General features: G+C 48.4%; 1 protein-coding gene across 3 annotated transcripts in view; it reads right to left on the bottom strand.

Moving 5' to 3' along the window:
• KYAT1 (kynurenine aminotransferase 1) overlaps nt 1–26,055 on the bottom strand; it is a 32,973-nt gene extending 6,918 nt beyond the window's left edge. Inside the window, exons 1-3 of one of the 3 annotated variants that reach the window (XM_025888127.2) lie at nt 25,920–26,052; nt 4,264–4,475; nt 2,374–2,432 (exon numbers count right to left, since the gene is read on the bottom strand). In XM_025888127.2, the coding sequence (XP_025743912.1) occupies nt 2,374–2,432; nt 4,264–4,359 (155 nt within the window). In that variant the 5' untranslated portion in view covers nt 4,360–4,475; nt 25,920–26,052. Of the gene's footprint in view, nt 1–2,373; nt 2,433–4,263; nt 4,476–25,919 lie in introns of those variants that run through there. The other 2 variants (XM_025888128.2, XM_025888129.1) reach the window with 2 other exon arrangements.
• Between the last annotated feature and the right edge of the window lie 51 nt (nt 26,056–26,106).

Below are 26,106 nucleotides of genomic sequence, written 5' to 3'. Positions count from 1 at the left end.
TGGACTTCCACCTGTTTCCAGGGCAAATAAACTTCCACCTGTTCATCCGGGGCAGGAGGAACCATGCCCTGGGCTCATTCCAGAAAAACTGGATGGTTAGCATCTGCTCCAGTTGAGATCCTGCTGAGATGGGTCAAAACTGGTCCTCGCTTTGGGATCAGGTAGCCCAAGCACTGTGCTAATCCTGCATCCTACTTTTTAAAAGTAGGCTCCATGCCCCCACGTGGAGCCCGGCATGGGACTTGAACTCACAACCCTGAGATCAAGTCCTGAGCTGAGACTGGGAGCCAGACGCTCAACTGACTGAGCCACCCAGGGGCCCCTATCCTACCCATTCTTCAGAAATATTTGTTGAGACTTCCTAAGTGGATTTCACGAACCACAGTTTGAAATGTGTGCTCAATAACCTTCCCATACATATGACGTATGTCCTGTTCCTGAGTCACAATGGGGACGGAGAAGCTGAGGCTGGCGGTGATTTGCCCAAGGACTCCCAGTTAGTTCATGGCCCAGCCAACCTTTGATTCAACATCGGTTGGAAGCAAAGTTTATGCTCTAGACCATTAGCCTGGACAGACTGGGGCCCCACCAGCCCCGCCATCTGCCATTTCTGGCCCCCAACAACCTTTCTTCTGGCCCTGGCTTGTGGCCACCTCCTCAGGGAAACAGAGAGAGGCTGAGAGGCTGGATGAGGAGCCTGGTGTGTGGTTGCAGGTTGGTTGCGGGCAGAGAAGTCAGCCTTGGCTGTGTTGAATTTGCCTAACAATATTGTTTCATCTAAAATCTGTCATTTTCTCCCCAGAGCCCCACAATACCTCTGAAGTTGCTTTGGTTCAGAGAGGCTAGTGACCTGCCCAGAGTCACATAGCAGCTGAGAGTAGAGCTGAGATGCAAAATCAGGTGGCGGATGTTCCATCGTGATTGGAACAGGGGAACCAGGCTCAAGTGCCCTACAGAGACCAGCTGCCCTCTAGGTTGGGTCTCTAAGGTCCCGATCCTCAGGCCACCACTCTGGGGTTAGCAAGAACTTGGGGCCCTTTTGTCCTGACTACCATGGCCTTCGTCCCCCGGCAACCCCCCCACCCCGTCCCATACATTCTCCACAGGCCTGCTTCTGCCCTGCCCCGCCTTTGCATGAGACTTGGCCTCTCTTGGCCTCAATCTCCCCTTCTGCATAATGGGGGTGTTGGGTTCAAGAGTCTGCCAGGTCTGTGAGTCAGGAAAGAGTCTTGCTGCCCCTCCCAGCCTGCCTCCTTGTCATTTCCTCCCTTGGAGTTGGACTCTTACCTTACCTGCAAAGGCCCACGAGGCGAACCAGCCTCTGTCACAGACAGGATGGAACGTGGTACAACCCAGGGGGCAGCTGGATGCTACAGGAGTGGGGCTGGGGCTAGAGGAGTTTTGGGCCTGGCTCCTCTGTCCCAAACACCATGGAGCATCAGGCGGAAGATCTTTGCAAAGCACAAAGTGCTGCACACGAGGGGGGTTTGAAAAAAAAAATGGGGGGGGGTGCGCCCGGGTGGCTCAGTTGGTTGAGCGTCCAACTGTTGATTTTGGCTCAGGTCCTGCTCTCCCGGTCGTGAGATCGAGCCCTGCGTCGTGCTCCTTGCTGGAAATGAAGCCTGCCTAGGATTCTCTCTCCCTCTCCCCCTGCCCCTCCCCCCATCTCCCAACCCTCCCATGTGACCACGCCTGCTCGCTCTCTCTAAAAAAGAAAAAGAAAAAGAAAAAAAAATGGGTCTCATGTTTTGTAAAAACAACAGCCAACAACTTTTTTTTGAAAGTACAGGGATGTTGGGGCGCCTGGCTGGCTCAGTGGGTAGAGCATGTGACTCTTAACTTCTGAGTTTGAGCCTCTGTGCTGCTGGCCAAAGGTGGTGGGGAGGGATCAGGAAAAATCCCTACATTTCTCTTACACACCTTCCCACTGCATCCGTTGTGTTAGCAGTAACAATGGGCACATGCTTCTTTCATATTTAGAACAAGTCAACAGAGAAAAGAAATTAACCTCAGCAAATTCCAGCGCAGAGCTGCCTGTATTTTACCTTATCTTACTTAGTGTATTTTACTCTGTACTAAGTGGGAAATAAAATAATCCCTGGAAAGCGCCGAGCCTGGTGCCTGGGTAAAAGCAGGTGAGTCTCCCCCCTTACCCCCGGCGCCACAGCCAAGCGGGGTGAAGCTGAGATTCGAAACCAGGCCTGCTGCTCCCGGTCTCACGTCTCCCAGGCCGTGGCTGCAAATCTCACAGTCCGGGGCACGGTGGCCGTCCTCTGTACCGCCCGGTTACTGCAAACCCAGACACCTCCAGCCCTGTCCCGCCCTCACGCCCGAGGGGACACCCACATGCTTCCCCAGCCCTGCCGAGCTCACCATGGGTTGTGGTCAATCCCGTCCAGCCTGCGAGCCGGGAGCCGCTTGGCCATGGCGAACTGGAGACCAAGCAAGCAGAAGGTCAGAGCGCTGCAGATGGGGCTTTTACCTGATCCCAGCCCCCGCCCCCTAGTGGGAGGGGTGCAGATCCGCACTCTCCGAGCGCAGGACCGGCTCCAGCCCGCCTCCGGCCTGGCCCCGCCCCATTCCGGCCGCCGCACTTGCCCCACCCACCAGCCGGGCTCCAAGTGTGGGTGGACTCAGACCAGATACTGACCAGTTAGGCAGGACTGAGGAGGAAGAGGGGCGGGGGCGAGGGGCAGAGGGAGGGAGACGAGAGCTTGCCAACTTGACGGCAGCGGCTCCTCTTTAGGATGGTCTTGCTAAACTCAGCACAGTCTGGCTGGTCCCATTTTATAGATGAGAAAAATCGCGTTTTTTTAAAAATAATTTTTTTAAAGTAAACGTTACGCCCCACCTGGGGCTCCAGCTCACGACCCTGAGATGAAGAGTCGTATGGTCTACCTACTGAACCAGCCAGGTACCCAAGAAGAATAATATCTATTTTAGAAGAATATCTATCAATGGATATGCCGACATCAATAAAACAGGCTACAAAACAGTATGTTTTGTAAAAGTAAAAAGTAAAAGTAAAAAGTATGAGTATGTTTTGTAAAAAATATACCCTACTATATATTTGTATACACGTACATTTTTCTATAACCATATATGAGTGGACGGAAAAAAAAGTTTGGAAGGGAAATACATCAAAATGTTAACAAAGGTTCTCTCTGAGTGGTGGAATTATAGGTGATTTAATCTCATGTGTGTGCTTTTCTTTCTCTTTCTTTCTTTCTTTCTTTCTCTCTTTCTTAAGTTTATGTATTTAAGTAATCTTTACACCCAACGTAGGGCTCAAACTCATAACCCTGAGATCAAGAGTTGCATGCTCTTCCAACTGAGCCAGCCAGGTGCCCCATGTGTATGCTTTTCTATGGTTCCAATTTTTTTGTATGGAGATCACAGCATCTTGGATTGATTCTGATATGGGCATTTTTTTTTTTTTGGCCTTGCATGTTCTCTGAATTCAAATGTTTCTCAGAATCTCTAGCATGTCTAATTGGCATTTCCCGCCCCGCTTTACTAGTCCATACAATAACAGTGTATCTTACACTGATGGTATCATGGTTTCAATGCTATAAGGAATTATTTTTGAATTGGGGATGCATCATATTTAAAAAAATAGAGGGGCGCCTGGCTGGCTTAATCAGTAGAACATGTAACTCCTGATCTCGGGGTTGTGAGTTCAAGCCCCATGTTGGGTGTAGAGATGACTTAAAAATAAAATCTTAAAAAAATGAAGATGAAGGTCGGGGAGATGGGGGATGCAAGTTGGAGCAAGGGAAGTTTGAGGAGGTTGGGGTGGGGCAAGGGGTAGGGGGTACAGAGGCATAGAGAGAGAGAGAGAGAGAACAAAGGAGGTGAATGAGAATAGGAAGGAGGTAAATATAATGGGACCACAGAAACTTGGGGGAACTCAAAGGTGTCACCTTCAAGTATGTCACACAGTGATTGCATAAGTGAGGAAACAGTGCCTGTTCTTGGCCTTATGTGTAATGTATTCCTCAGCCAATGTCTGTTGAGCACCTACTGTGTACTGAACACTGGGCTGGGCTTAGGGGATGATGGGGAGGTAGCACAGCACCACGCAGACCATTCAGATGCAGAGCTACAAGTCCTCCTTAGAGGCAAGGCAAAGGTCCCCTCCAGGCTACAGTCAGGGAAGGCAACCTGAAAGAAGAGCGTCATGCACAGCTTTGAAGCCAGGACCGTGCCAGATCACAGGGGCCCTGGGTTGGGCAGCAAAACACATGGGGCTAGAGCACTTACAGTCTGGTGCAAGCACCGAGCGAGAGAAGTTCCAGCCTTCTTTCTCTGGAAGACCCCAGCCAGGTGCAAATGGATGGCCGTCACATTCCTGAACATGCCTCCCAGAGCCTTGGGACACTGGTGACTTCTCCTCCAGGGCAGAGGAGAGGGAGGAGAACGTTCTGGCCAAAAAACGGCTCCGAGGCCAGGGCGTGGGTCCCCCACACACAGCTCTAACAACAACAACAACAACAGCAACAGTAAGAGCTAATATTTATTGACTGGTCACTCTGTGCCAGGCATGGCAACAAGTGCTTTCTTGCATGATTATCCCTCACACCTATAGCCCCCTGAACCGCAGCAATCAGAGTGACCCTTTCAAAATGTAAATTACCTCTAAGGGCTGGGGGTGGGGGAGGTCCAGGTAAAGATCATGAATGACCCCTAACATCACAGGGAGAGTCAACCCTACATTATGTTCTGACTCCGGAAACACACACACCTCCTGCAAATTATTCCTGTGCTAAAACCAAATCTGAATCAGACCATGCCACTGGATTACTAAAACACAAGGGACAGAAGAATGTGTTAGATGACACCATGGAGAGGTGATCCACAAATGACCCTGTTTCTTCAACAAATAAAGTAAAAGGGAAAAAAGGTCCAGGGCATGGTAGATTAAAAGAGAATTAAAAGACATACATTTAAAAAATGAATGCCCCGGGGTGCCTGGGTGGCTCAGTCGTTAAGCATCTGCCTTCGGCTCAGGTCATGATCCCGGGGTCCTGGGATCGAGTCCCGCATCGGGCTCCCCGCTCCACGGGAAGCCTGCTTCTCCCTCTCCCACTCCCCCTGCTTGTGTTCCCTCTCTCTCTGTGTCTCTCTTTGTCAAATAAATAAAATCTTTAAAAAAAAAAAAAAAGAATGAATTTGTACCCCTACCCCACAACATACACAAAACTAACTCAAAGTGGATCATGGACCTAAATACAAGACCCAAAAATATAAAACTCCCGGAAGAAAACTGGAAGTCTATCTTTGTGATCTTGACTTAGAAGACAGTTTCTTAGGTATGACACCAAAAGTGCAGGCAACAAAAGAAAAGAACAGATAATATGGCTTTCACCAAAATTAAAAACTTTTGTGCCTCGAAGAACACCATCAAGAAAGTGAAAAGATAAAAGTATGGGGGTAAGTATTTGTGAATCATAAATCTGAATTTCTCCAAGGAAGATACATAAATGGTTAATAGGCACATGAAAAGATGCTCAACATCCTTAGTCATTGGGCAAATACTACTTCACACCTACTAGGATGGCTACAACAAATATCAGGGATAATTACAAGTGTTTCAAGGATACAGAAAGTTTATCAGCTAGAAACTTACATGGCAAAACAAATTCTCTTTATTTTCATTTCTTAGAGGTTTTATTTATTTATTTATTTATTTATTTGAGAGAGGGAGAGAGAACATGAGTGGGGAGGGACATCCCTAGATCAACAAAATGTAGTAAATCCATGTGATAGAATATCATTCGGCAATAAAAGGGGATGAGGTTCTGACACCTGCTACGAAACGGATGAAGCTTGACAACGTTGTGCTAAGTAAAAGAAGCCAATCACAAAAGACCACACATTACACGATTCCATTTATACAAAATAGGCAAAGCTCTAGAGATAGTAAATCGGTGATTGCCTTGGGCTAGGGGTGGGAGTCTGGGGGCAGAAATGGGGACTGACTGCTACGGTTACTGGCTATCTTTTTGGTGTAATGAAAATGTTCTAAAATTAGATTGTGGTGTGGCCATACTAAAAACCAGGGAACAGTACACTTGGAATGGTTGAGTTAGACGGTACGTGCTTAGCATTATATTTCAATAAAACGGTTTTTAAAAACCACCAAGGTTTAGGGGCGCCTGGCTGGCTCAGTCGGTGGAATGTGCAACTCTTGATCTCTAGGTCGTGAGTTTGAGCCCCACACTGGGTGTAGAGATTACTTAAAAATAAAAAAATCTTTAGGGGCGCCTGCGTGGCTCAGTTGGTTAGGTGTCTGACTTTTTTTTTTTTTTTTAAGATTTTAATTATTCATTTGAGAGAGAAAGAGAGACAGGGGGAGAGGCAGAGGGAGACGGAGAAGCAGACTCCCAGGGAGCTAGAAGCCCGACATAGGGCTCAATCCCAGAACCAGGAGACCATGACCCAAGCCAAAGGCAGACACCCAACCATCTGAGCCACCCAGGTGCCCCCTCCCCTTTTTTTATGTGTCTGACTCTTGATCTCAGCTCAGGTTTCAATCTCAGGGTCTTTTTTTTTTTTTTTAAGATTTTATTTATTTATTTGACAGACAGAGATACAGCGAGAGAGGGAACACCAGCAGGGGGAGTGGAAGAGGGAGAAGTAGGCTTCCCACCGAGCAGGGAGCCCTATGCGGGGCTCGATCCCAGGACCCCGGGATCATGACCTGAGCCGAAGGCAGACGCTTAACGACTGAGCCACCCAGGCGCCCCCAATCTCAGGGTCTTGAGTTCAAGCCCAGCACGGAGCCTACTTAAAGAAAAAATAATAATAAATAAATTAAATAAATAAATGACCTTAAAAAATTAAAATTAAATAAAAATCACCAAGGTTAAAAAAAAAAAGGCAGTACCATTGTGGAGGCCACAATAATGTGTCTCTCTGACTGGCAGGAGCCTAACTGACTGAGGAGACAGCCGTGCTCAGAAATACATCCCAGGTCCTTAGCACTAAGGCCGGGCTTCCATGTGCTTCCCTGGCTGCCCCAGCCACTGTCTGAAAGACAGGGAGGTCGGCTGTCGCTGGGAGACAGGGCACTCCCGAGGACTCCCACTGGTTTTGCTGAAATTTTCTTTCTTTAAAATTTTTATTTATTTTTTTAAAAGATTTTCTTTACTTATTCATGAGAGACAGAGAGAAAGGGAGGCTTTTCTAAGAATTGCACTGCCGTCTGAGACTTTTCCTTCCAGCCTTCCTTTCTTCCCTCTCTCCTCCAGGGGGGTTAGACCACAGCACTGAAAAAGAGGTGAGGGTTTGGGGGTCTGGGGCGGTGCTGCCAGAGAGACCCAGTAAGCAAATGCAACATGTGACCCCTTGGATTGGAGACAAGAACGGTGAAATGGTATCCTAAAGGGTATCTGTGGCACAGCTGGAGAAACCTGAATATGGCTTGTCCATCAGAGGGCATGATGGAATCACTGGTCAATTTCTCTGAGGGTGATAATGAGGGGTGTTTATGTGGGGGGATGGCATTCTTAGGAAGCACATGAAGCATTTAGGGGTGAAGAGTCAGGATGTCTGCAGTTTGCTTTCAAAAGATTCAGCGAAGACATTTATATACAAGGGCAGGGCAGAGTGAGGTGGTTGCAAACGCGGTGGATGTGAGCGAGGGCTGAATCTGGGGGCTAGGCAGACGTGTGGCCACTGCACGGCTCTTTTACCTTTTCTGTAGGTCCGACTTTGTCAAAACAGAAAGCTGAGAGCCAAAGGAGACAACTGAATGCAATGCATGGGCATCTGGGATTGTGATTCCAAAAAAAAAACGGCTATAAATGGTGCCCCCCTCCCATCCTGGGCGCCCCGAGGGGCAAGCACTCAACAAAAACCCACCAAGCTGCTTATTCCTTATCAATCTCTTAGGAAGTATGGAAAATTTGGTAACTGATTGAGCAAGCAGGGTTACAGGAGAGGGAAGAACGAGCTGAACTGGACCTCTTTGACCCGAGGATGTGGGGCTCAGAGCCAGAGATAGAGAGATAGAGAGAGAGAGAGAGAGAGAGAGAGAGAGAGAGAGAGAGCATGCACACCCTGGAGGTTGCATGTGAAGAAAACCCACCTCTACCCCCAGGGCGAACCAGAGAGAAAGAGGCTGCTTGGTTTTGAGCTAGGCACCCCAGGTTCCCCAGGTAATGGCGCTCTAGCCTCCCTGGGACTCCCCTCCCCCAAGCTGGACTACTTAGGACTTGTTAGTTCTCATTTCAGGTTTGAATCTATGCCAGGCAGGAAAGGTTGGGTGGAGCACAGCATCCTTAGCCACTGTGTCTCAAGGGTGGTCCTCGGGGAGCGGGCTGTGGGCCCCGGGGTGGGAATGTCCCTGAGCAAAGCTGCATTAGACTTGTAAATATCTAGACATCCACTGTGTGGGCTCCACTGAGGGTCCCCAAATGTTAGGAGTGAATCTGAGGGACAAATGTGAACACTGCGTATTGTATGATATGAAGAAATCAGTAATTTATTAGCTGTGCTAATGGTATTGGAGATTTCTTTCTTTCCTTTTAACTGTCCTTCTATTTTAGAGATGTCTCTTGAAGTATTGACGACATAATATCTGGGATTTGCTTCAAAATAATCCAAAACGATCCAGATGGTGGAAGTAGGAAGCGGGTGGGGGAATAGAGGTAAGCCAGGCCATGGGTGGAGACTGGGGGGGTTAGTATAGTCTACGCTCTACTTTTGTATATATTTCGAATGTTCCACATGCCTGAGGTGGAAATCACAGCCACAACATGGAAGGAGCCTGGGCCCCTGATGGTCGTGGAACCATCAGTTATCTCTGGACTTAGTGGGGAGGAGGAGATGGATCTTGGATCTTGTTCAAGCTGCTGTTATTTTGGTTTCTCTTTCATTAACAGGAAATTAGGCCTAACGGCTAAACCCTGTCCATGCCCTCAGCCCCAAACCACCAGGAGCACAGCCGTGATGGAGAAGTTGCAGTGAGGGAACGTGGACGCCAGGGCGCTCTGGGGTCTCAGTGAGAGGCTCTTCGAACTTATTATGGGATTTGGACTTTGGTGGAGTGATTTGGGGGAGGGTCCAGGGACGACGCTAGATTGGTGCTTTCAGAAGCAGGGATCACTTTATGGTTGGATATCACACTGATCTTTTTTTTTTTTTTAAGGTTTTATTTATTAATTTATTTGAGAGAGTGCGCGCGTGCATGACCGGGGGGGAGGGGCAGAGGGAGAGGGACAAGCCGACTTGACTTACCGCTGAGTGCAGAGCCCAAAGGCGGGGCTCAATCTCAGGACCCTGAGGATCATGACCTGAGCCGAAATCAAGAGTCAGACGCTTAACCGACTGAGCCACCCAGGCGCCCCACAGTAATCATATTTATAGGGAGGCAGGCTCAAGTGAGGCTGGCTAGACTTGGTGGAAAAGCAGCCACCCTGTGCACCAAGAGAGGGGGGCGCTGGGTTTCCTGTGGCTTCGACAATGTTCACGTCCATCTGTGTTCAGACGTGATTGCAGAGTGTTGTTTTCTTCTTCTGGATTTATTATGGTCACAGTGTGGCCTTGTCTGATATTGATGTTCTGTGCAACTGTTCACGTTCAACACAACTCAGGTCCTATCTGTGGGTGCCAGGCCAGCTCCTGGATGCCAGAGGCTGCTTTTCTCTTCCTAAATCCTCATATTAAGAATAAAATCCAAAGTCTTTAGCATATACTAGAAGGCTCTGTGAAATCAGATGTAAGGCCACCTGTCCCAGGTCATTTCCTGCCACTGTCCCTTTGGCTTGCTGCCCCCCCAGCCACACTCTCCATTCCTGTCTGCCCGTTACTTGTGGCCCTATATCCACTCTCCTTCTAGAGCAGCGTCAGCAAACTTTTTCTTTAGGGGGCCAGAGTATATACTGCGAGCTTTGCAGGGCCTACAGTGTCTGTCACAGCTCCTCAGCTGTACCGTTGCAGGGGGGAGCCTGCTTCTCCCTCTCCCTCTGTCCTACCCCCCTGTTTGTGCTTCCTCTCACTCTCTCTCTCTCAAAAAACAAAACAAAATAAAAAACAAAAACCCCCACCTTAAACAGCAAAAAGATAACGCTATTATTGACACAACCTGGTGGCAGACCAGGGTTGGACTGTGGGCCCTCCTAGCCTCTTGAATTCTCAGATGTGTCCATACTGAGCCTCCAGCAATTTGCCTATTATGTTTAGGTTACATCCCCCTGAACTGGTCCCTGTGGAGGTTTCTGCTCCGCTAAGTCATGATTCTCTGTATCTACTGGTTTGTCTCTCTAATATTGGGGGCAATGGTTTGACCCATGATGTCCCTTCTCAAATGGGTCTAAGAAGAGGTGTTAATTTTTCAGTTTGTTCAGCTTTCTGCTTGTGAGGATGGAAGGATGACTTCCAAGCTCCTTACGCACAGGACTGGAAACCGGAAGTCCAATGTAACCTGCCTGTTCACAGAATTTTGTCACTACCAATAGAATGCTCTAACTTCATTATGAAGGAGAAATTAAGGAAAATAGTTTATAACGCAATAGTCAGGCTTGCCCACCCTAGAAGACTCTGGAAGTAGATAGCTGCTCGCACCTGCTTATAAGAAGTAAATTCAGCCTGACCAAGGCAGCTACTAGTCCCTTCTCAACCCTGACGCAAGCCAGCCTCTTCCCCCAGGGTCTTCCAAAGCGTCTCAGAGCACTGACAATCAGCCATCTGTCCAAAGGTGGGGCACTTCGTCCTTATGTTCTTCAATTATCAGCTTCTCCAGAGCAACTTCTGGGGCCAGGCCCTGGCATAGGACTGAGACTACAGTAGGGACCATGAGCTGTTGGTCTCAGGTAGGGGTGGGGGTGGGGGGCGGAGAAGAGATGCCCCCAAGCACTCCTTCATCCAGCAAGTATTTCCTGACAAGTACAAAGACAGGTGTTATGGTTTGAGCTGTGTCCTCCAAAAGTGTACGTTGAAGACCCCCAGCACCTGTGAATGGAAACCTAGGGTCTTTGTAGATGTAATCCATGTAGGATGAGGTCATACTGGATAGAGTGGACCTCAATCCAGTATGACTGGTGTCCTTTGAGGAAGGGAGAAGAGACACACACAGGCGAAAGGCCATGTGAAGACAGAGGCAGAGACTGGGGGCGGGTAGGCATCTACAAGCCAAGGAGCTCCATGGATTGTTCGTTGGCAACACCACAAGCTAAGAGAAAAGCACGGGACAGATTCCCCTCTAGAGCCTTCAGGGAAAGCATGACCCTGCTGACACCTTGATTTGGAACGTTTATTCTCCAGAATGGTGAAAGAAAAACTTCCTGTTGTGTAAAACCACCCACCTTGGGGTACTTTGTGCCGGCAGCTCCTGGAAATGAACGCAATGGGACACCAGAGGGCGCTCTGGGCACCTGCCCGGGGACCTGGGAGTTTGGGAGGGCTCCCTGGAGGATGTGGCATTGGCGCAGGGTCCCAAAGCAGGGAAAGTGTGCCTGGCAGCGAGGAAGGTGCAAAGGCCCGGGAGTGGAAGAGGGCTGGGAGATGCCAGGAGCTGAAAAGTCAGTCTGGCCAGAGTTTACGCTCTAGTTTCTCAGAACTGAGTCACTTCCCAGGGGAACCCTGCAGGAAGTACTTACTCCCTGATGGCTGTAGCTAAGAACCAGAGCTTGGAACGACAGAGGGTAGTGTTATTTCTATCTGAGGAAGGACATTCCACGGAGGGACATTCCACAGTGTGTCACATCGAGGGGAAGGCGTCAGTGTGCCTCAGCCTCACTCAGCCGGGGACATGAAGTCCATGGCCAGGTCTGAGTCCAGTGCTGGTCACAGGAGGCACCTTGTGCCTGCTGCATGTTCTAGGGGGACCAACTGTCCTGCGTGCCCAGGATTGAGGGGCTTCTTGGGACTGGGACCATCCTGGGCAAATGGAGATGGTTGGTTTCCACGGATTGGCCGAATGCAGGGATGGCTGCCCCTGTTCTGGGACCGATGTCCTGCTGACTCCTCCAGAGGGACCCTCTTCTGTCTCCTGACCAAAATCTATGGATGTCCAGCAGGCTGATCCTCTCTCTCACACCCTCACCCACATCATTCCACGTCTATGAATTCTGTCCTTTCTCCTAAAGTGACTGTACCTCTTCTACCCTAAATTACACCTTTATCATCTCACTGGATTACAGTGGTGGGAACAATATTAATGCAATCAGCAGTCAGCTCTAACCTCCTGAGTGCTTACTTTGTACCAGGCACCACGCTGAGGACCATATAGCATCGAACCCTTTTAACAGCCCGGAAAGCAGGTGCTTTCCTCACCTCCATTAACAGGCAAAGATACTGGTAATAATGACAAAATAACAACTAACACTCATAGTGAACTCCTGGAGGTCAGAGGAGGGTCTGCATCACCCAGTAGCCAGCACAGGTTATAAGGTCGCACTCAGAAGGGAAAAGATCCTGGCTCACGACCCTCCCCTTTCCCTCCGTCACAATCTCAGCCCTTCACCCACTCTGGGCACTGCGTGCCCTGGGGAGAGGTGGTGCCTCGGGGTAACCAGCTCCACAGAGGGCAAAGAGAGCCCTCTGTTTAACTAGTCTCACTGTCTTGGGGTTGGAGCTGGAAACCAGGAGCTGGCTTCCGCTGCAGGAGACGGCCCAGGCAGGGGGTGGCTGGTGTGTGCGCCGGGGCGAGTCTTGGGGCATGGAAGTAAGCACCACACTGTTCCATCTGTGGGGCCGCTCTGTCTTACTACTGCCAAGCTCTGTGCCTGCCAAGCAAGGACTGGGCCCTGAATAGTCCCCCGGGGAGAGGATTAGAACACAGACCTTGGTATCACTCAGACCTCAGCTGTGTGGGTCGAGGCAAGTCACTTCACCTCTCTCAATGTCAGTTTTCCTAAGGATAAAATAAATACAAGTAAGATAACTCAGGGACTCCTGGCTGGCTCAGTCAGAAGAGCATGTAACTCTTGGTCTTGGGGTTGTGAGTCTAAGTCCCACATGAGGTGTAGCGATTACTTAAATAAAAAAACTGTTAAAAAAAAAACAAGATAATTTATGGAAAACACGTCCGTTAGTGCCTGGCACATAAAAGGTGTCCAGTAAATGATAGATGTTCATAACAGAATGGGCACTTTATGAATACTATTGAATCACTGTAATATGACACGTGGGGCTGGATGTGTGTGAATTCACTCATGTTTGGCAGGGCAGACTTCTCTATGAGGCTTCCTCTGCAGGCATGATGCTGAGGACCCACAATACTTTGAGGATCCCATGAAAATGTTTTAATTTTGGGCACCTGGGTGGCTCAGTTGGTTGAGCGACTGCCTTCGGCTCAGGTCATGATCCTGCGCATCGGGCTCCCTGCTCAGCGGGGAGTCTGTTTCTCCCTCCGACCCTCTTCCCTCTCGTGCTCTCTATCTCTCTCATTCTCTCTCTCTCAAATAAATAAATAAAATAATGTTTTAATTTTAATTTACTTTAAGATAAGGGGAAAAAGGGGGAATGTAATAATGATGAATATATAATAATGAAACCAGCCTGCATGATATTCATTCTTTATAACACATGGTTGTAAAATGTAATTTCTATTGGCCACCTGGGTGGCTCAGTCTGACTTGATTTTGACTCAGGTCGTGATCTCAAGGTCGTGAGATCTAGCCCGGCGTTGGGCTCTGCGCTGAGCATGGAGCCTGCTTAAGATTCTCTCTTTCCCTCTGCCTCTCACCCCCAAATATATAATTTTGACTTTTTTTTAATGGAGAAAGGGGCTCATGAAAGTATAATGTGACCTTGAACATAGGTAAATTGTGTGTGGTTATGATATCGTGTAAATATGAGCAGTTGCATGAGCATGTGCACACATCTCTGTGAGCATGCAGGTGTAGTGGGAGCAGTTTCCATAAATTGGAAGGGGAGGAAGAAGCCACTGGGGGTCCGAGCTGAGGCCAGGAAGGGCACAGGTGGCCCTGCGGGTTGCTCTCATCCAGGAACACCAGCAGGTGTCAAGGTGGAGCCCTCCAGAAGAAAGGGGCTTGGGGGGGTTGTTGTTCGGATGCTGCCAGCAGGGGGCGCGCGGAACCATCTCTGTCTAGACTTCCGGCTAGCTGGCCCTGGAAGCCCACACATTTGGGCACAGGGCGACCCTTGCGTGGCAAGAGGGGACTGTGGCTTTACTTCATAGAGGAGGCCCACAGCTGGGAGGGTGCTGGTCCGGGCCTACCGTGAGGTGGGACTGCTGACCTTCCAGACCAGAGTCCTCCCACTGCCTGGGCCGACCCAGGGACCTCCACAGACACCCCTTTGACAACACCCGGGGGCTCCTCAGGCTGCCTTTCCCAAGCCAAACCCACCTCCAATTCCTCTTGCCTCTCCCTCAACTTCTGGGAAGCAGGTCTTCCCTGGCCAATTGCACTATATAGCCTTGAGGTGTGTCCTAAGGGTAATGACAGTGGCCTTTTAACGACTTCGTACTTTCTCTGTGCCCAGCAGCCTGCCAGCACCATACAGGTTCTATCACTTTAAAAAAAAACCTACGAGAAAGGCTCCATCAAGAAGCTAAGTCACACACCCAAAGCCACAGTTAGCAAGTAGCAGAGCTGGAATTTAAACTCGGGATTCTGGGGCAGCCCTGTCGGGACCCCTCACTCTTGAGAGCTTTTTCTGTATCTTCACTTAATAAACTTCTATCGCTTTACTCACAAATAAATAAATAAATAAACTCAAGACTCTGAGAGGGGCCGGGTGGCTCAGTCAGTCCGGCATCTGCCTTTGGCTCAGGTCATGATCCCAGGGTCCTGGGATCGAGAGCCCTGCACTGGGCTCCCTGCTCCGCAGGGAGTCTGCCTCTCCCTCTGCCTGCCATTCCCCCCGCTTGTGTGCATGTGCACACTATCTCTCTCTCTCTAATAAATAAAATCTTAAAAAAAACCCTCACGACTGATTTTTCAAAGCCCATACTTATTGCCATGTGGGACAAGGGGAGGGTCTGAGCAGTGACATGATGGCCCCTTGGGTCAGATTCCTACTTCCGGAAAGAAGCACAGGCAGGGGTGGGGCACCTGGGTGGCTCAGTCGTTGAGCGTCTGCCTTTGGCTCAGGTCATGATCCCGGAGTCCCGCGATCGAGCCCCGCGTCGGGCATCCTAAAAAAAAAAAAAACTACACTTCACTCTTAAAAAAAAAAAAAGCACAGACAAATGGATACTCAATGGCAGACACTCAATGGGAAATAAGGGATTTTGGTCTAGTCACTCACATTTTATGGATGGAGATACTGATGACCAGGGAGGGGAAATGACCACCCCAGATCCCAGCAGGACATGGTCACCTGAGTCACAGTCCTGGCATTTTTCTCATCCCAGCAGGCTGGCTCTTCCAATGGACATTACGCACCAGTCAGAGAGTAAGCTGCTACAGAAACTTTTGTTGAGTGAGAGAATGGACGTCTATTGCTCCCACCAGACAGTGAGCTCGGTCACACGAGGACTCTCCTCTGTTCATCTTTTTATCACACCACCCGGCTCAGGGCCTGCCACATAGTAGATGCTTATCTTTTCATTGCTCCAGCAAATATTTATTGAACTTCTATTACATGCTATGCCTATGCCCTATGCTACCAGGTATACAACAGTGAATAGGACACCTTCCTTTTCTTCAAGGAGTGCACAGTCTAATGAAGGAGACGAGTAATGAGGCCATTTTAATTTAGTATGAGCCTCAATATACAAACAATTCTCATAAATCAATAACAAAAGATCAACGGCTCAACAGAAAAAAAATGTGGGCAAGAGACATAAATTCACAAAAAAAGAAAATAGTCAATAAACTTGAAAAGAGGCTGAACCTCACTCATAATTAACAAAATGCAAATTTAAAATGAAACACCATTCTCTGCCTCTCAGCTACATAGAGAATGACAAGACTGAGACTCACCAAATTTATACGACCGTACACGAAGAGGTTATAATTCATGATCTGGGAAACAGCAAGTTAGAGCGTTCACTGGTGTAACTCTTGGAGGGCAACTTCACAATAACAACATACATTACTCTTTGACTCTAGAAATACTTCCACTGCCTAGAAATTTATCTTAGAGGAATATTCACACATATACACAAAGAGGTATACCTCTGGATGACTAATGCAGCATTGTGTGTGAGACCGAAAAACCTGGAGACAATCCAATGTCCATCAAGCCACCCAGGCGCCCCCATATGTCTTTTTAAAAAAGTAATCTCCAAGGGCGCCTGGGTGGCTCAGTCAGTTAAGCGTCTGCCTTTGGCTCAGGTCATGATCCCAGGGTCCTGGGATCGAGCCCCGCATCGGGCTCCCTGCTCAGTGGAGAGTCTGCTTCTCTCTCTCCCTCTGCCTGCCGTTCTGCTTACTTGTGCTCTCTCTCACTCTCTCTGTCAAATAAATAAAATCAAAAAAATAAAATAAAAATAAAAAGGAATCCCCACACCCAACATGTGGTTTGAACTCATGACCCCGAGATCAAGAGTCGCATGCTCCACTGACTGAGCCAGCCAGGTGCCCCTGGTCAAATGATTTTGACAAGGGTGCCAAAATGATTCAACGGAGGAAGAAACAGTCTTTTCAACAAATGTGCTAGGACAGCTGGGTAGCATATACGAGAGAATGGAGTTGGACCTCTATCTCACCCAATCCACAAAAATTGACTCAAAATAATCAATGACCTTGATCATATTCTTTTTTTTTTAGGATTTTTATTTATTTATTTGACAGAGAGAGAGAGACAGTGCGACAGGGAACACAAGCAGGGGGCAGTGGGAGAGGGAGAAGTGCTCCACGCACGAATTTTAATTTGTATGAAGTCCAAACATAGAATTACCTTACAACCTGGCAATTTCACTCCTAGGGATATACTGAAAAGAAATGAAAATGCACGTGCACACAGAAACTCATATACAGATGTTCATAGCAACGTTATTCATAATTGTCAAGAGGTGGGAATAATCTACGTGTCCCTCAATGGGTGAGTGAGTAAATTGTGGTTCCATACAATGGAATATCACCCAGCCGTTAAAAGGAGCAAGGGATGTACCAATCCACACTACAACTTGGTTGCACTTTGGAAACATTACAATGAGGGACAGAAGCCAGACACACAGGGAGGTTACATAGTATAGGGTTCCTTTCATGTGATACATCCAGAATAGGAAAATCCTTACAGTCAGAAGGTTAGTAGTTACCCGGAGACGGGAGGGAAAATGAGAAGTGATTATTTAATGGGCAAGGGTGTTTCTCTGTGGTAATGAGAAAGTTCTGAAACTTGACGTGGGGGAAGCACAATGTTGTGAACACCCGAAATGCCACCTTGTACGCTTTAGAACAGTTGATTCACAGTTATGTGAATTTCACCTCAATTTTTAAATTTTATGGTAATAAAAAAACAGCTGGTTGAAGAACAATATAACCCCAGGTTCCTTTTTTAAATCACAGAGCGACAGGTACGTATGTGATGGTGTGTACATATACACATACAGGCAGTCCTCACTCCCCACTACAGTGCAGGACTGTAAAAATGAGCATGTAACCTGAAATCATTCAAAGGGAAGTTAATAATTAGTGGGAAAAATTATGATTGTTCTGTGATCTTTGAGAGTTGCTGTCAAACATTACAAACTCTCTAATGGTTTGTTATAAATGTACAGGGAAATGAAAAAATAGTAAAACTAAAAATAAACTTAGTATGTATTACATTACTAATGCTGTTTAAATTAGAAACATTAAGAATAAAAGTGTTTTGGGGCGCCTGGGTGGCTCCGTCGTTAAGCGTCTGCCTTAGGCTCAGGTCGTGATCTCAGGGTCCTGGGATCGAGCCCTGCATCGGGCTCCCTGCTCGGCGGGAAGTCTGCTTCTCCCTCTCCCACTCCCCCTGCCTGTGTTCCCTCTCTCTCTGTGTCTCTCTCTGTCAAATAAATAAATAAAATCTTAAAAAAAAAATGAAAGTGTTTTCTTTCTTTATAAAAATATATCAGTGGGGGGGGGTGCCTGGGTGGCTCACAGTCGGTTAAGCATCTGACTCTTGATTGTGGCTCAGGTCATGATCTCAGGGCCGTGGGGCCGGCTCCATGCTCAGCAGGGAGTCGGCTTGAGATTCTTTCTCCCTCTCCCTCTGCCCTCCCCCCCTCCCCGCGCACGTGCATGCACGAGTGCACTCTCTCACTCGCAAATAAATAAATCTTCAAAATTACATATATCAATGGGGCACCTAGCTGACTCAGTGGGTAGAGTGTGCGACTCTTGATCTTGGGGTCATGAGTTTGAGCCTCACATTGGGCATGGAGTCTACTTTATTTATTTTTAAATTTTTTATTGTTATGTTAATCACCATACATCATTAGTTCTTGATGTAGTGTTCCATGATTCATTGTTTGTGCATAACACCCAGTGCTCCACGCAGAACGTGCCCTCCTTAATACCCATCACCAGGCTAACCCATCCCCCCCACCCTCCTCCCCTCTAGAACCCTCAGTTTGTTTTTCAGAGTCCATCGTCTCTCATGGTTCGTCTCCCCCTCCGATTTACTCCCCTTCATTCTTCCCCTCCTGCTATCTTCTTCTTTTTCTTTTTTCTTAACATATCTTGCATTATTTGTTTCAGAAGTACAGATCTGTGATTCAACAGTCTTGCACAATTCACAGCGCTCACCATAGCACATACCCTACCCAATGTCTATCACCCAGCCACCCCATCCCTCCCACCCCCCACCACTCAGCAACACTCAGTTTGTTTCCTGAGATTAAGAATTCCTCAAATCAGTGAGGTCATATGATACATGTCTCTCTGATTGACTTATTTCACTCAGCATAACACCCTCCAGTTCCATCCACGTCGTTGCAAATGGCAAGAGCTCATTCCTTTTGATGGCTGCATAATATTCCATTGTATATATATACCACATCTTCTTTATCCATTCATCTGTCAATGGACATCTTGGCTCTTTCCACAGTTTGGCTATTGTGGACATTGTTGCTATAAACATTGGGGTGCACGTATCCCTTCGGATCCCTACATTTGTATCTTTGTGGTAAATACCCAGTAGTGCAATTGCTGGATCGTATGGTAGCTCTATTTTCAACTGTTTGAGGAACTTCCATACTGTTTTCCAGAGTGGCTGCACCAGCTTGCATTCCCACCAAAAGTGTAGGAGGGTTCCCCTTTCATGGAGCCTACTTTAAAAAAAAAAAAGTATCAAGGATGATCTTTTAGGTAGATATCCAAAGGAAACTAAATCACTACCTCAAAAAGATATCTGCACTCCCATGTTCATTGCAGCATTATTCACAATGACCAAGATATGGAAACATCCTACATCTTCCTCAGTGGATGGATGGATAAAGAAAATGTGGTCTGTGTACGTATACAATGGAATGTTATTCAGCCTTAAAAAAGAAGGAAAGCCTGCCATTTGCTACAACATGAATGAATCTGGAGGGTGTAACGCCCGGTGAAATAAGCCAGAGACAAATACTGTGTGGTGTCGTTTATATGTGGGATCTAAAAAAAAAAAAAAGTCGCACTCCTAGAAACAGAGTAGAATGGTGGTTGCTGGGGCCACCCGGTGAGGGGAACGGGGAGAGGTTGATAAAAGGGTACAAACTTTGTTATAAGATGAAGTCCTGAGGACTTAGCATAGAGATAGTGACTACAGTTGATAATACCGTATTGTAGAATTTAAATTTGCTAGGAGAGGGCGCCTGGGTGGCTCAGTCATTAAGCATCTGCCTTCGGCTCAGGTCATGGTCCCAGGGTCCTGGGATCGAGCCCCGCATCGGGCTCCCTGCTCAGCAAGAAGCCTGCTTCTCCCTCTCCCACTCCCCCTGCTTGTGTTCCTGCTCTCGCTGTCTCTCTCTCTGTCAAATAAATAAATAAAATAAAATCTTTAAAAAAATAAAAATAAATTTGCTAGGAGAGTAGATCTTAAATGTTCTCACACACACAGAAGGTACTCTGTAAGCTGATGGGTATGTTAATTAACTTGATGGTGGGAGTCACTTCCCAATGTCTACATATACCAAATCATCACGCTGTGCACTTCACCTTAAATTTTTTTTTTTTTTTGAGAGGGAGGGGAGAGGCAGAGGGAGAGAGAATCTTAAGGAGCCTCCAGGCCCAGCACGAGCCCACCTCGGGGCTCGATCTCATGATCCTGAGATCATGACCTGAGCCGAAACCAAGAGTTGGATGCTTCACCGACTGAGCCACCCAGGCGCCCCCTCAACACGTAGTAAACTTTAAATGTATGACAATTATAACTCAATAAATCTGGGGGGAAATTATCCAGAGTAGCGTGAACAGTGCTTGCTTGCTTCCTTCTAGTCGCATAACTTAGGATATGGAACGAGCATCTTTTCTCAGCATTGATGAGTTAACATGCTTCTTTCTGAGTTTACATCAACTTCAAACCCTTCATCCCTTGTGCTTTCACTATTGTGAAATATATCTGGGCGTTCCTTTGATGTGACCTCTTTGCTTGGCATCCCTTCCTGTGGGACACCTTCATCCATTTGGTTAGAACCACGTGCGTCATGTATGTTGGTCAATCTGCCTTCACTAAGTTTCTCTGGTTGCGTAGCTGGAGTTTCTGGAACAGCAAAAGAGTGCTCTGTCCACATTACCACAGCCAGTGCTTTCTTTCAACACTCCACTTATGTCCCATGGAAATTTCCCATTGTCTTATCGCTCCGTGCATTTCTTTGCAGCACTTTCGTCGTTGTTGGCCAATTCCCTCTTCTGATGATCCATTTTGTAGCCTGTCGCATGGGTTTATCACTGGGAGGCAGGAGGCAACACAACTCCGAGCTTTGGTGTCTGTGTGTGAACTGAATGGCATGCACGGTGACCAATCCCTGACAGGCTTTGAGAGAAGTGATGTGATTAGTCACTGGACCACAAAGCACATCTGCTATTTCCATAGCGATTTGTGGACTAAAGAGTAGCAAAGTTCTCACTTTGTGCAATTACTCATAGTTAACAGAACATCGCAGCTGGAATTGCAACGGTGTTGTTGAGGGACTGGTGTTATTTAACTGAACGTTGGTGCCTGAAACTCATTCTGTTGTGCAAAGCAAGGACTGCTTGATTATGTATAAGGCTCTCTCTCCAGGGACACTGCTCAGTTATTAATAGTGGCTTTCTCTGGGATGGGGTTGGGGTCTTAAAAACTTCAATACTTTTTTTTTTTTTTTGAGGCTGTCAGGTTTTGCAATCAGACAGACATTGGACTGAAGCCATTTACTAGTTTGTGACTTTAGGCAAATTATTAGAGCTTTCTTTTTTTTTTAAAGATTTTATTTTATTTATTCGAGAGAGAGATCGAGAAAAGACAGCAGGAGCCGGGGAAGGGGTAGAGAGACAGGGGAAGCAGACTCCCCGCTGAGCAGAGAGCCTGCCACAGGGCTTGATCCCAGGACTCTGGGATCATGACCTCAGCCAAAGGCAGACGCTTAACCGACTGAGCCACCCAGGCACCCCAAATTATTAAGGCTTTCTGAGAATCATCTCTGAATCGGAATAATGATTAGCACCTGCTTCATAAAGTCGTCACGAGGAGTCAACGAGAAGACACATGAAAATCACTTAGCGTGGTGCCCTGCAAAGAGTCAGTGTTCCACAGATATCATCATTGTTATTGTTATTCCTCCAATATTAGTCGAAGAAGTACTGCAGTGCGGGCAGCAAGGGGCTCTATCTCACGACCCTGAGATCATGACCTGAGCTGACATCAAGAGTTAACTGACTGAGCCAGGCAGGTGCCCCTTTTTTATTTTTAGGCTCCATGCCCAACATAGGGCTTGAACTCATCACCCTGAGATCAAGAGTTGCACGTTCTACCACCTGAGCCAGCCAGGCACCCCTTGCTTGCTTTTGGATGGACGTCTGTGCCCCTGCCTGGCATGCCTCCCAGTCCTATCTCCCTAGCAGGGCCCAGTCCCAGCTCTGCCTCCTCTCTGCCTCTGTGTCCACCTGGGCCTTCCTCTGAACTCACAGGGCAACTACTATACATCTGACCCCTGTGCTAAATTCCCTAATCCTTAAAACAAACTACTAGGAAGGCATTATCATCCCTATTTTGCTCAGAGGAGAACAAACAAAGCACACTCAGCTGAGAGCCTGAGCCGGGATTCAAATCCTGGTTCACCTGTTTCCAATAGTCCATAGGCTTTCCCCAAACATCCCTTTTCCAGAAGGTGGGTGCAGCCACCTCCGTCAGCTCCCCTGCCTGCAGACCAGCAGCCCTTGGGGACTGGAGCCATGCCCCTTCCACCCCACATGGCAGCTTGCAAGGGCAGGCAAGAGAATCTTGGCTTTGCCGACTAGCCCCATGCCATCTAAGCATCTAAGGAACCTGTCAATAAGAAGCTGTTAAAATGAGGCGCCTGGGTGGCTCAGTCAGTTGAGCGTCTGCCTTCGGCTCAGGCCATGATCTCAAGGTCCTGGGATCAGCCCTGTGTTGGGCTCCCTGCTCAGCGGGGAGTCTGCTTCTCCCTCTCCCTTTGCTGCTCCCCTCTGCTTATGCTTGTTCTCTCTCTCAAATAAATAAAGAATCTTAAAAAAAAAAAAAGCTGTTAAGATTTAAACCTATACAGGAAAGTCTCTTGCCAGATAATGAATCCTGATTTTTCTCTCTTTTTTCCTCGTTCTTTCTTTTTTCAGTCTAAAACCAGAGAGTCCCTATAAGACAAATGTTTTGTGAAAACTTGTTGAGTCACTGGTTCTGCCCCAAGGGAGGCGACAACTTGTCTGGAGAGATCTAGTAAGCACGGTGACTTCTATCTAGTTTCCCTTGACTTTGGAATTGGCCAAGGAGAGAGAAATGACTTATGGAGCCCAGACTGCAGGTATCCGGGTAAGCGGGGTGGTGGCTGTGAGTGGAGACCCTGAGTGAGACACACAGTAGGTAGCCCACTACTTATTCCACCTGGCACAGGATCTGGATCCAAAATTGAAATCTCACTCTTTAAGGCAGCTTTACACATGGGGGAAAATATATGTACGTTTATATACTTAATGCCTGGCAAGAACATTAAAGAGAGTCACATCTGTTTTACAGAAACTAAGGCTCAGAGCAGGGAAATGACTTACCCGAAGTCAAAGTCCCAGAAAAGCACAGAAGGGCCTCAGCCGCAAACCCAAAGCTTACACCATTGTCCAGGAATGAGGAAGTAGCATGAGCATTTGCTCATTTTTCCAAGGAGATGGCAGCGCAATCTGGGAGTGGGATGTGGCCCCACGTCTGTTGGGACAGTACTGACAGTGATTCCTCTCCCACTGTAGCAGGAGTAACTTTGACTGGCTACAGAACTGGGGGAGGGAAGGGTCATGCCCAACTAACTATCGATGTCCCAACACACTGGCAACCTGAGAACCCATGCGAGCGTAAACAGCTGGAAAGACAGGAACTGCCAGTACTGACACCTGGATTCACAAGGGCAGAGTTCCTGCTTTATTTTTTTTTTAAAGATTTTTTTATTTTATTTGAGAGAGAGAGAATGAGAGAGAGAGAAAGCACATGAGATGGGGGGAGGGTCAGAGGGAGAAGCAGACTCCCTGCCGAGCAGGGAGCCCAATGCGGGACTCGATCCAGGGACTCCAGGATCATGACCCGAGCCGATGCGGGACTCGATCCCGGGACTCCAGGATCATGACCCGAGCCGAAGGCAGTCGCTTAACCAACTGAGCCACCCAGGCGCCCCAGAGTTCCTGCTTTAGCAGGTTGGCTGCCAATCTGGAGGGGGAAGGTATTCAGGGGTGGGGGTGGGGGCGTCCAGTTAAGGGGGAGGTGGGCGAGTCAGTTAAGAAGTTCCTCCTTGCTGTTAACTTTCCTGTGTTCCTTTGTCGCCCCCACCTGGATCATAAAATCGGGAAGTCCTACTCTTCGGAATTTGCACACAAGTTAAGTGTGGCTGGAGGGTGGAAAGCCACAGATGTTGGCATGGGAAGGCATTCTCCAGGAGGAAGGAGTGATTCATGCAGATGCTAGACTGAACATTTCTAACCTGCGTGGTCTCTGATCATGTCAGTTACCTTCAGGTATGAGCACACCTCTGCGTGGGTCTCCAGCGTCATCATTCCTCCTTCCAGGTATCCTACACGTTTTTCAGACACAGATTAAAAGTTACCTACTTTGAGAAGCCCTCTCTGACGCCACCTGGGCTGCGCCAGATGCTCCCGCCGTTGTGCTCCCAAGGCCTGAGCTTCTGCCCTCAGAGCTCATCAGAGATGCTAACTGCTGGATTGTCTGTCACCCTCATTAGACTTCAAGGACAGGAACTGTGTGTCTGTCCTGTTCTCTACCAGATCCTCAGCCTCTGGCAGCTCAACTAGGACTGAAGGTCTCCCAAAGCATTAGTGCGGATGATTCCTGGAGGCGGAGGGAGACCCAGGCGCCCAGCAATCTCTCTCAGTCAGTGAGGGAGTCAGGCCCTTCGGGGACCTCCTTTGGACAACTACCTTAATTTCTCTGTGCTTCACTTACTGATCTGTAAAATGGGGCTCATCTGCATGTAAAGCCCAAAGCAGGACGGAGGGGGGCACCCGTGGCAGTTGTGGTCGTGCTTGTCAGTTCTATAGGTGGGGACATGGAGGCTCAGGGAGGGATGTGCCAGGTTCACAGTCTCCAGGCTGGAAAAGGGCAAGCCTTGGACTCTAGTCTGGGCTCTTGCCTCTAGTGTTCCTCTCTTCATTGCACAGATCACGTCGTCTCTGGTCTGTTCTACCTGTGCAGTCAGTAAACAGCCAATCAACAGTTAACTTGGATTAGCCAGTGTGCCAGACCCCACGCTGGGTGTCACGTGGTTGATAAAAAAAAAAAAAGCTTCTCAGTGGGAAGTGGGATAAGGAGACTCTGGCCATTAGTGTAAAACCCTCCAGGGCTCAAATTCCAGCTTCTCCCCTTCCTGGCCAGGAGATATCACTAAAATCCCTAATCTCTGAGCCTTATTCCCTCCTCTAACGACAGGGGAAAATCAGACCTTCCAGCAGGAGGGCTGAACCCAGGCACTGGCTCAAGTCTTGAGGGATCCGAGCCCTTATATCTTCATCATCTTATTTTTTAAAGATCTATTTATTTATTTGAGAGAGAGAGACACAGCGAGAGAGGGAACACAAGCAGGGGGGAGTGGGAGAGGGAGAAGCAGGCTTCCCGCGGAGCAGCCCGATGCGGGGCTCGATCCCAGGACCCCGGGATCATGACCTGAGCCGAAGGCAGACGCCCAACGACTGAGCCACCCAGGCACCCCATCATCTTATTTAAGAAATAAATTCTCCCCCCTTGCCCGGGTACCTAGGCCTCCACAGTTAACCACTTCTTGTGCATCTTACCAGACAGAGGTGCGCACACCCGCAGACACGCACACTCTCACACACGCTCTTTTCCACAAACTGTAGCGCCGATCAACGCGGCTCTTTTTCTCCTTCCTTTTTTTATCTAAGGTATCTTTGGAAGTCGTTCCATGTTAGTGCATATTAAACATTTTTCGTTTTAACGGCTGCACAGCATTCCATTATATGGATGATTTCCTAACGTGGTTGCCGTTACTAGTGTCGGTGTGGGAATTGCGAGGACTCGGGCTCCACTGAGCGGTGTCCCGGTTCCAGCCCCGGCTCTGCCCATAAATAGCCAAGCTACCTTGGGCTTCTTCCTCCCCACAGATACTATCGCGGGGGACGGGGGTGCGGGTTGTGGGTGCAGAGAGGACAGCCTGGCGGGTCCCAGCGTTCGAGTGCGGGTCAGCGTCAAGCGCGCGCAATTTATCCCCGCGGGCGGCTCCAGGCTGGGTTAGAATTTCGGCGCAGCCTCTCAGCGTACGGGCAGCATCAAACGCAGCGAGTATTCTGGCACAAACGAGCTCGGAACCGGTTACCATGTCCTCCGGCCTCGACACCCGGCCTCGGGGCAGCAACGCGCATGGACCAGCTACTCACCCCAGCCTCGGCGGCTTCACCGCTTCGTCCCCCAGCGCGCCCCGAAGGTTACAGCCGCCCCTGTCCCTTTAAAGGGGACGAGCCCGGTCTCCGCTACTTCCGCCCCAAACCAACATGGCGCCACCTGGGAGTTGAAGGTGTGAAGGCGCGAAGAGAGCTCCCATCCAAAAGATGGCGACGCCCTAGC

The sequence above is a fragment of the Callorhinus ursinus genome, unplaced genomic scaffold (genome assembly GCF_003265705.2).
Source record: "Callorhinus ursinus isolate GAN/ISIS: 27379988/994484 unplaced genomic scaffold, GSC_fseal_2.0 scaffold24, whole genome shotgun sequence".
NCBI lineage: Eukaryota > Metazoa > Chordata > Mammalia > Carnivora > Otariidae > Callorhinus > Callorhinus ursinus.
Note: the sequence above shows the minus strand (reverse complement) of the source record. Positions and strands in the feature narration are given on the sequence as shown.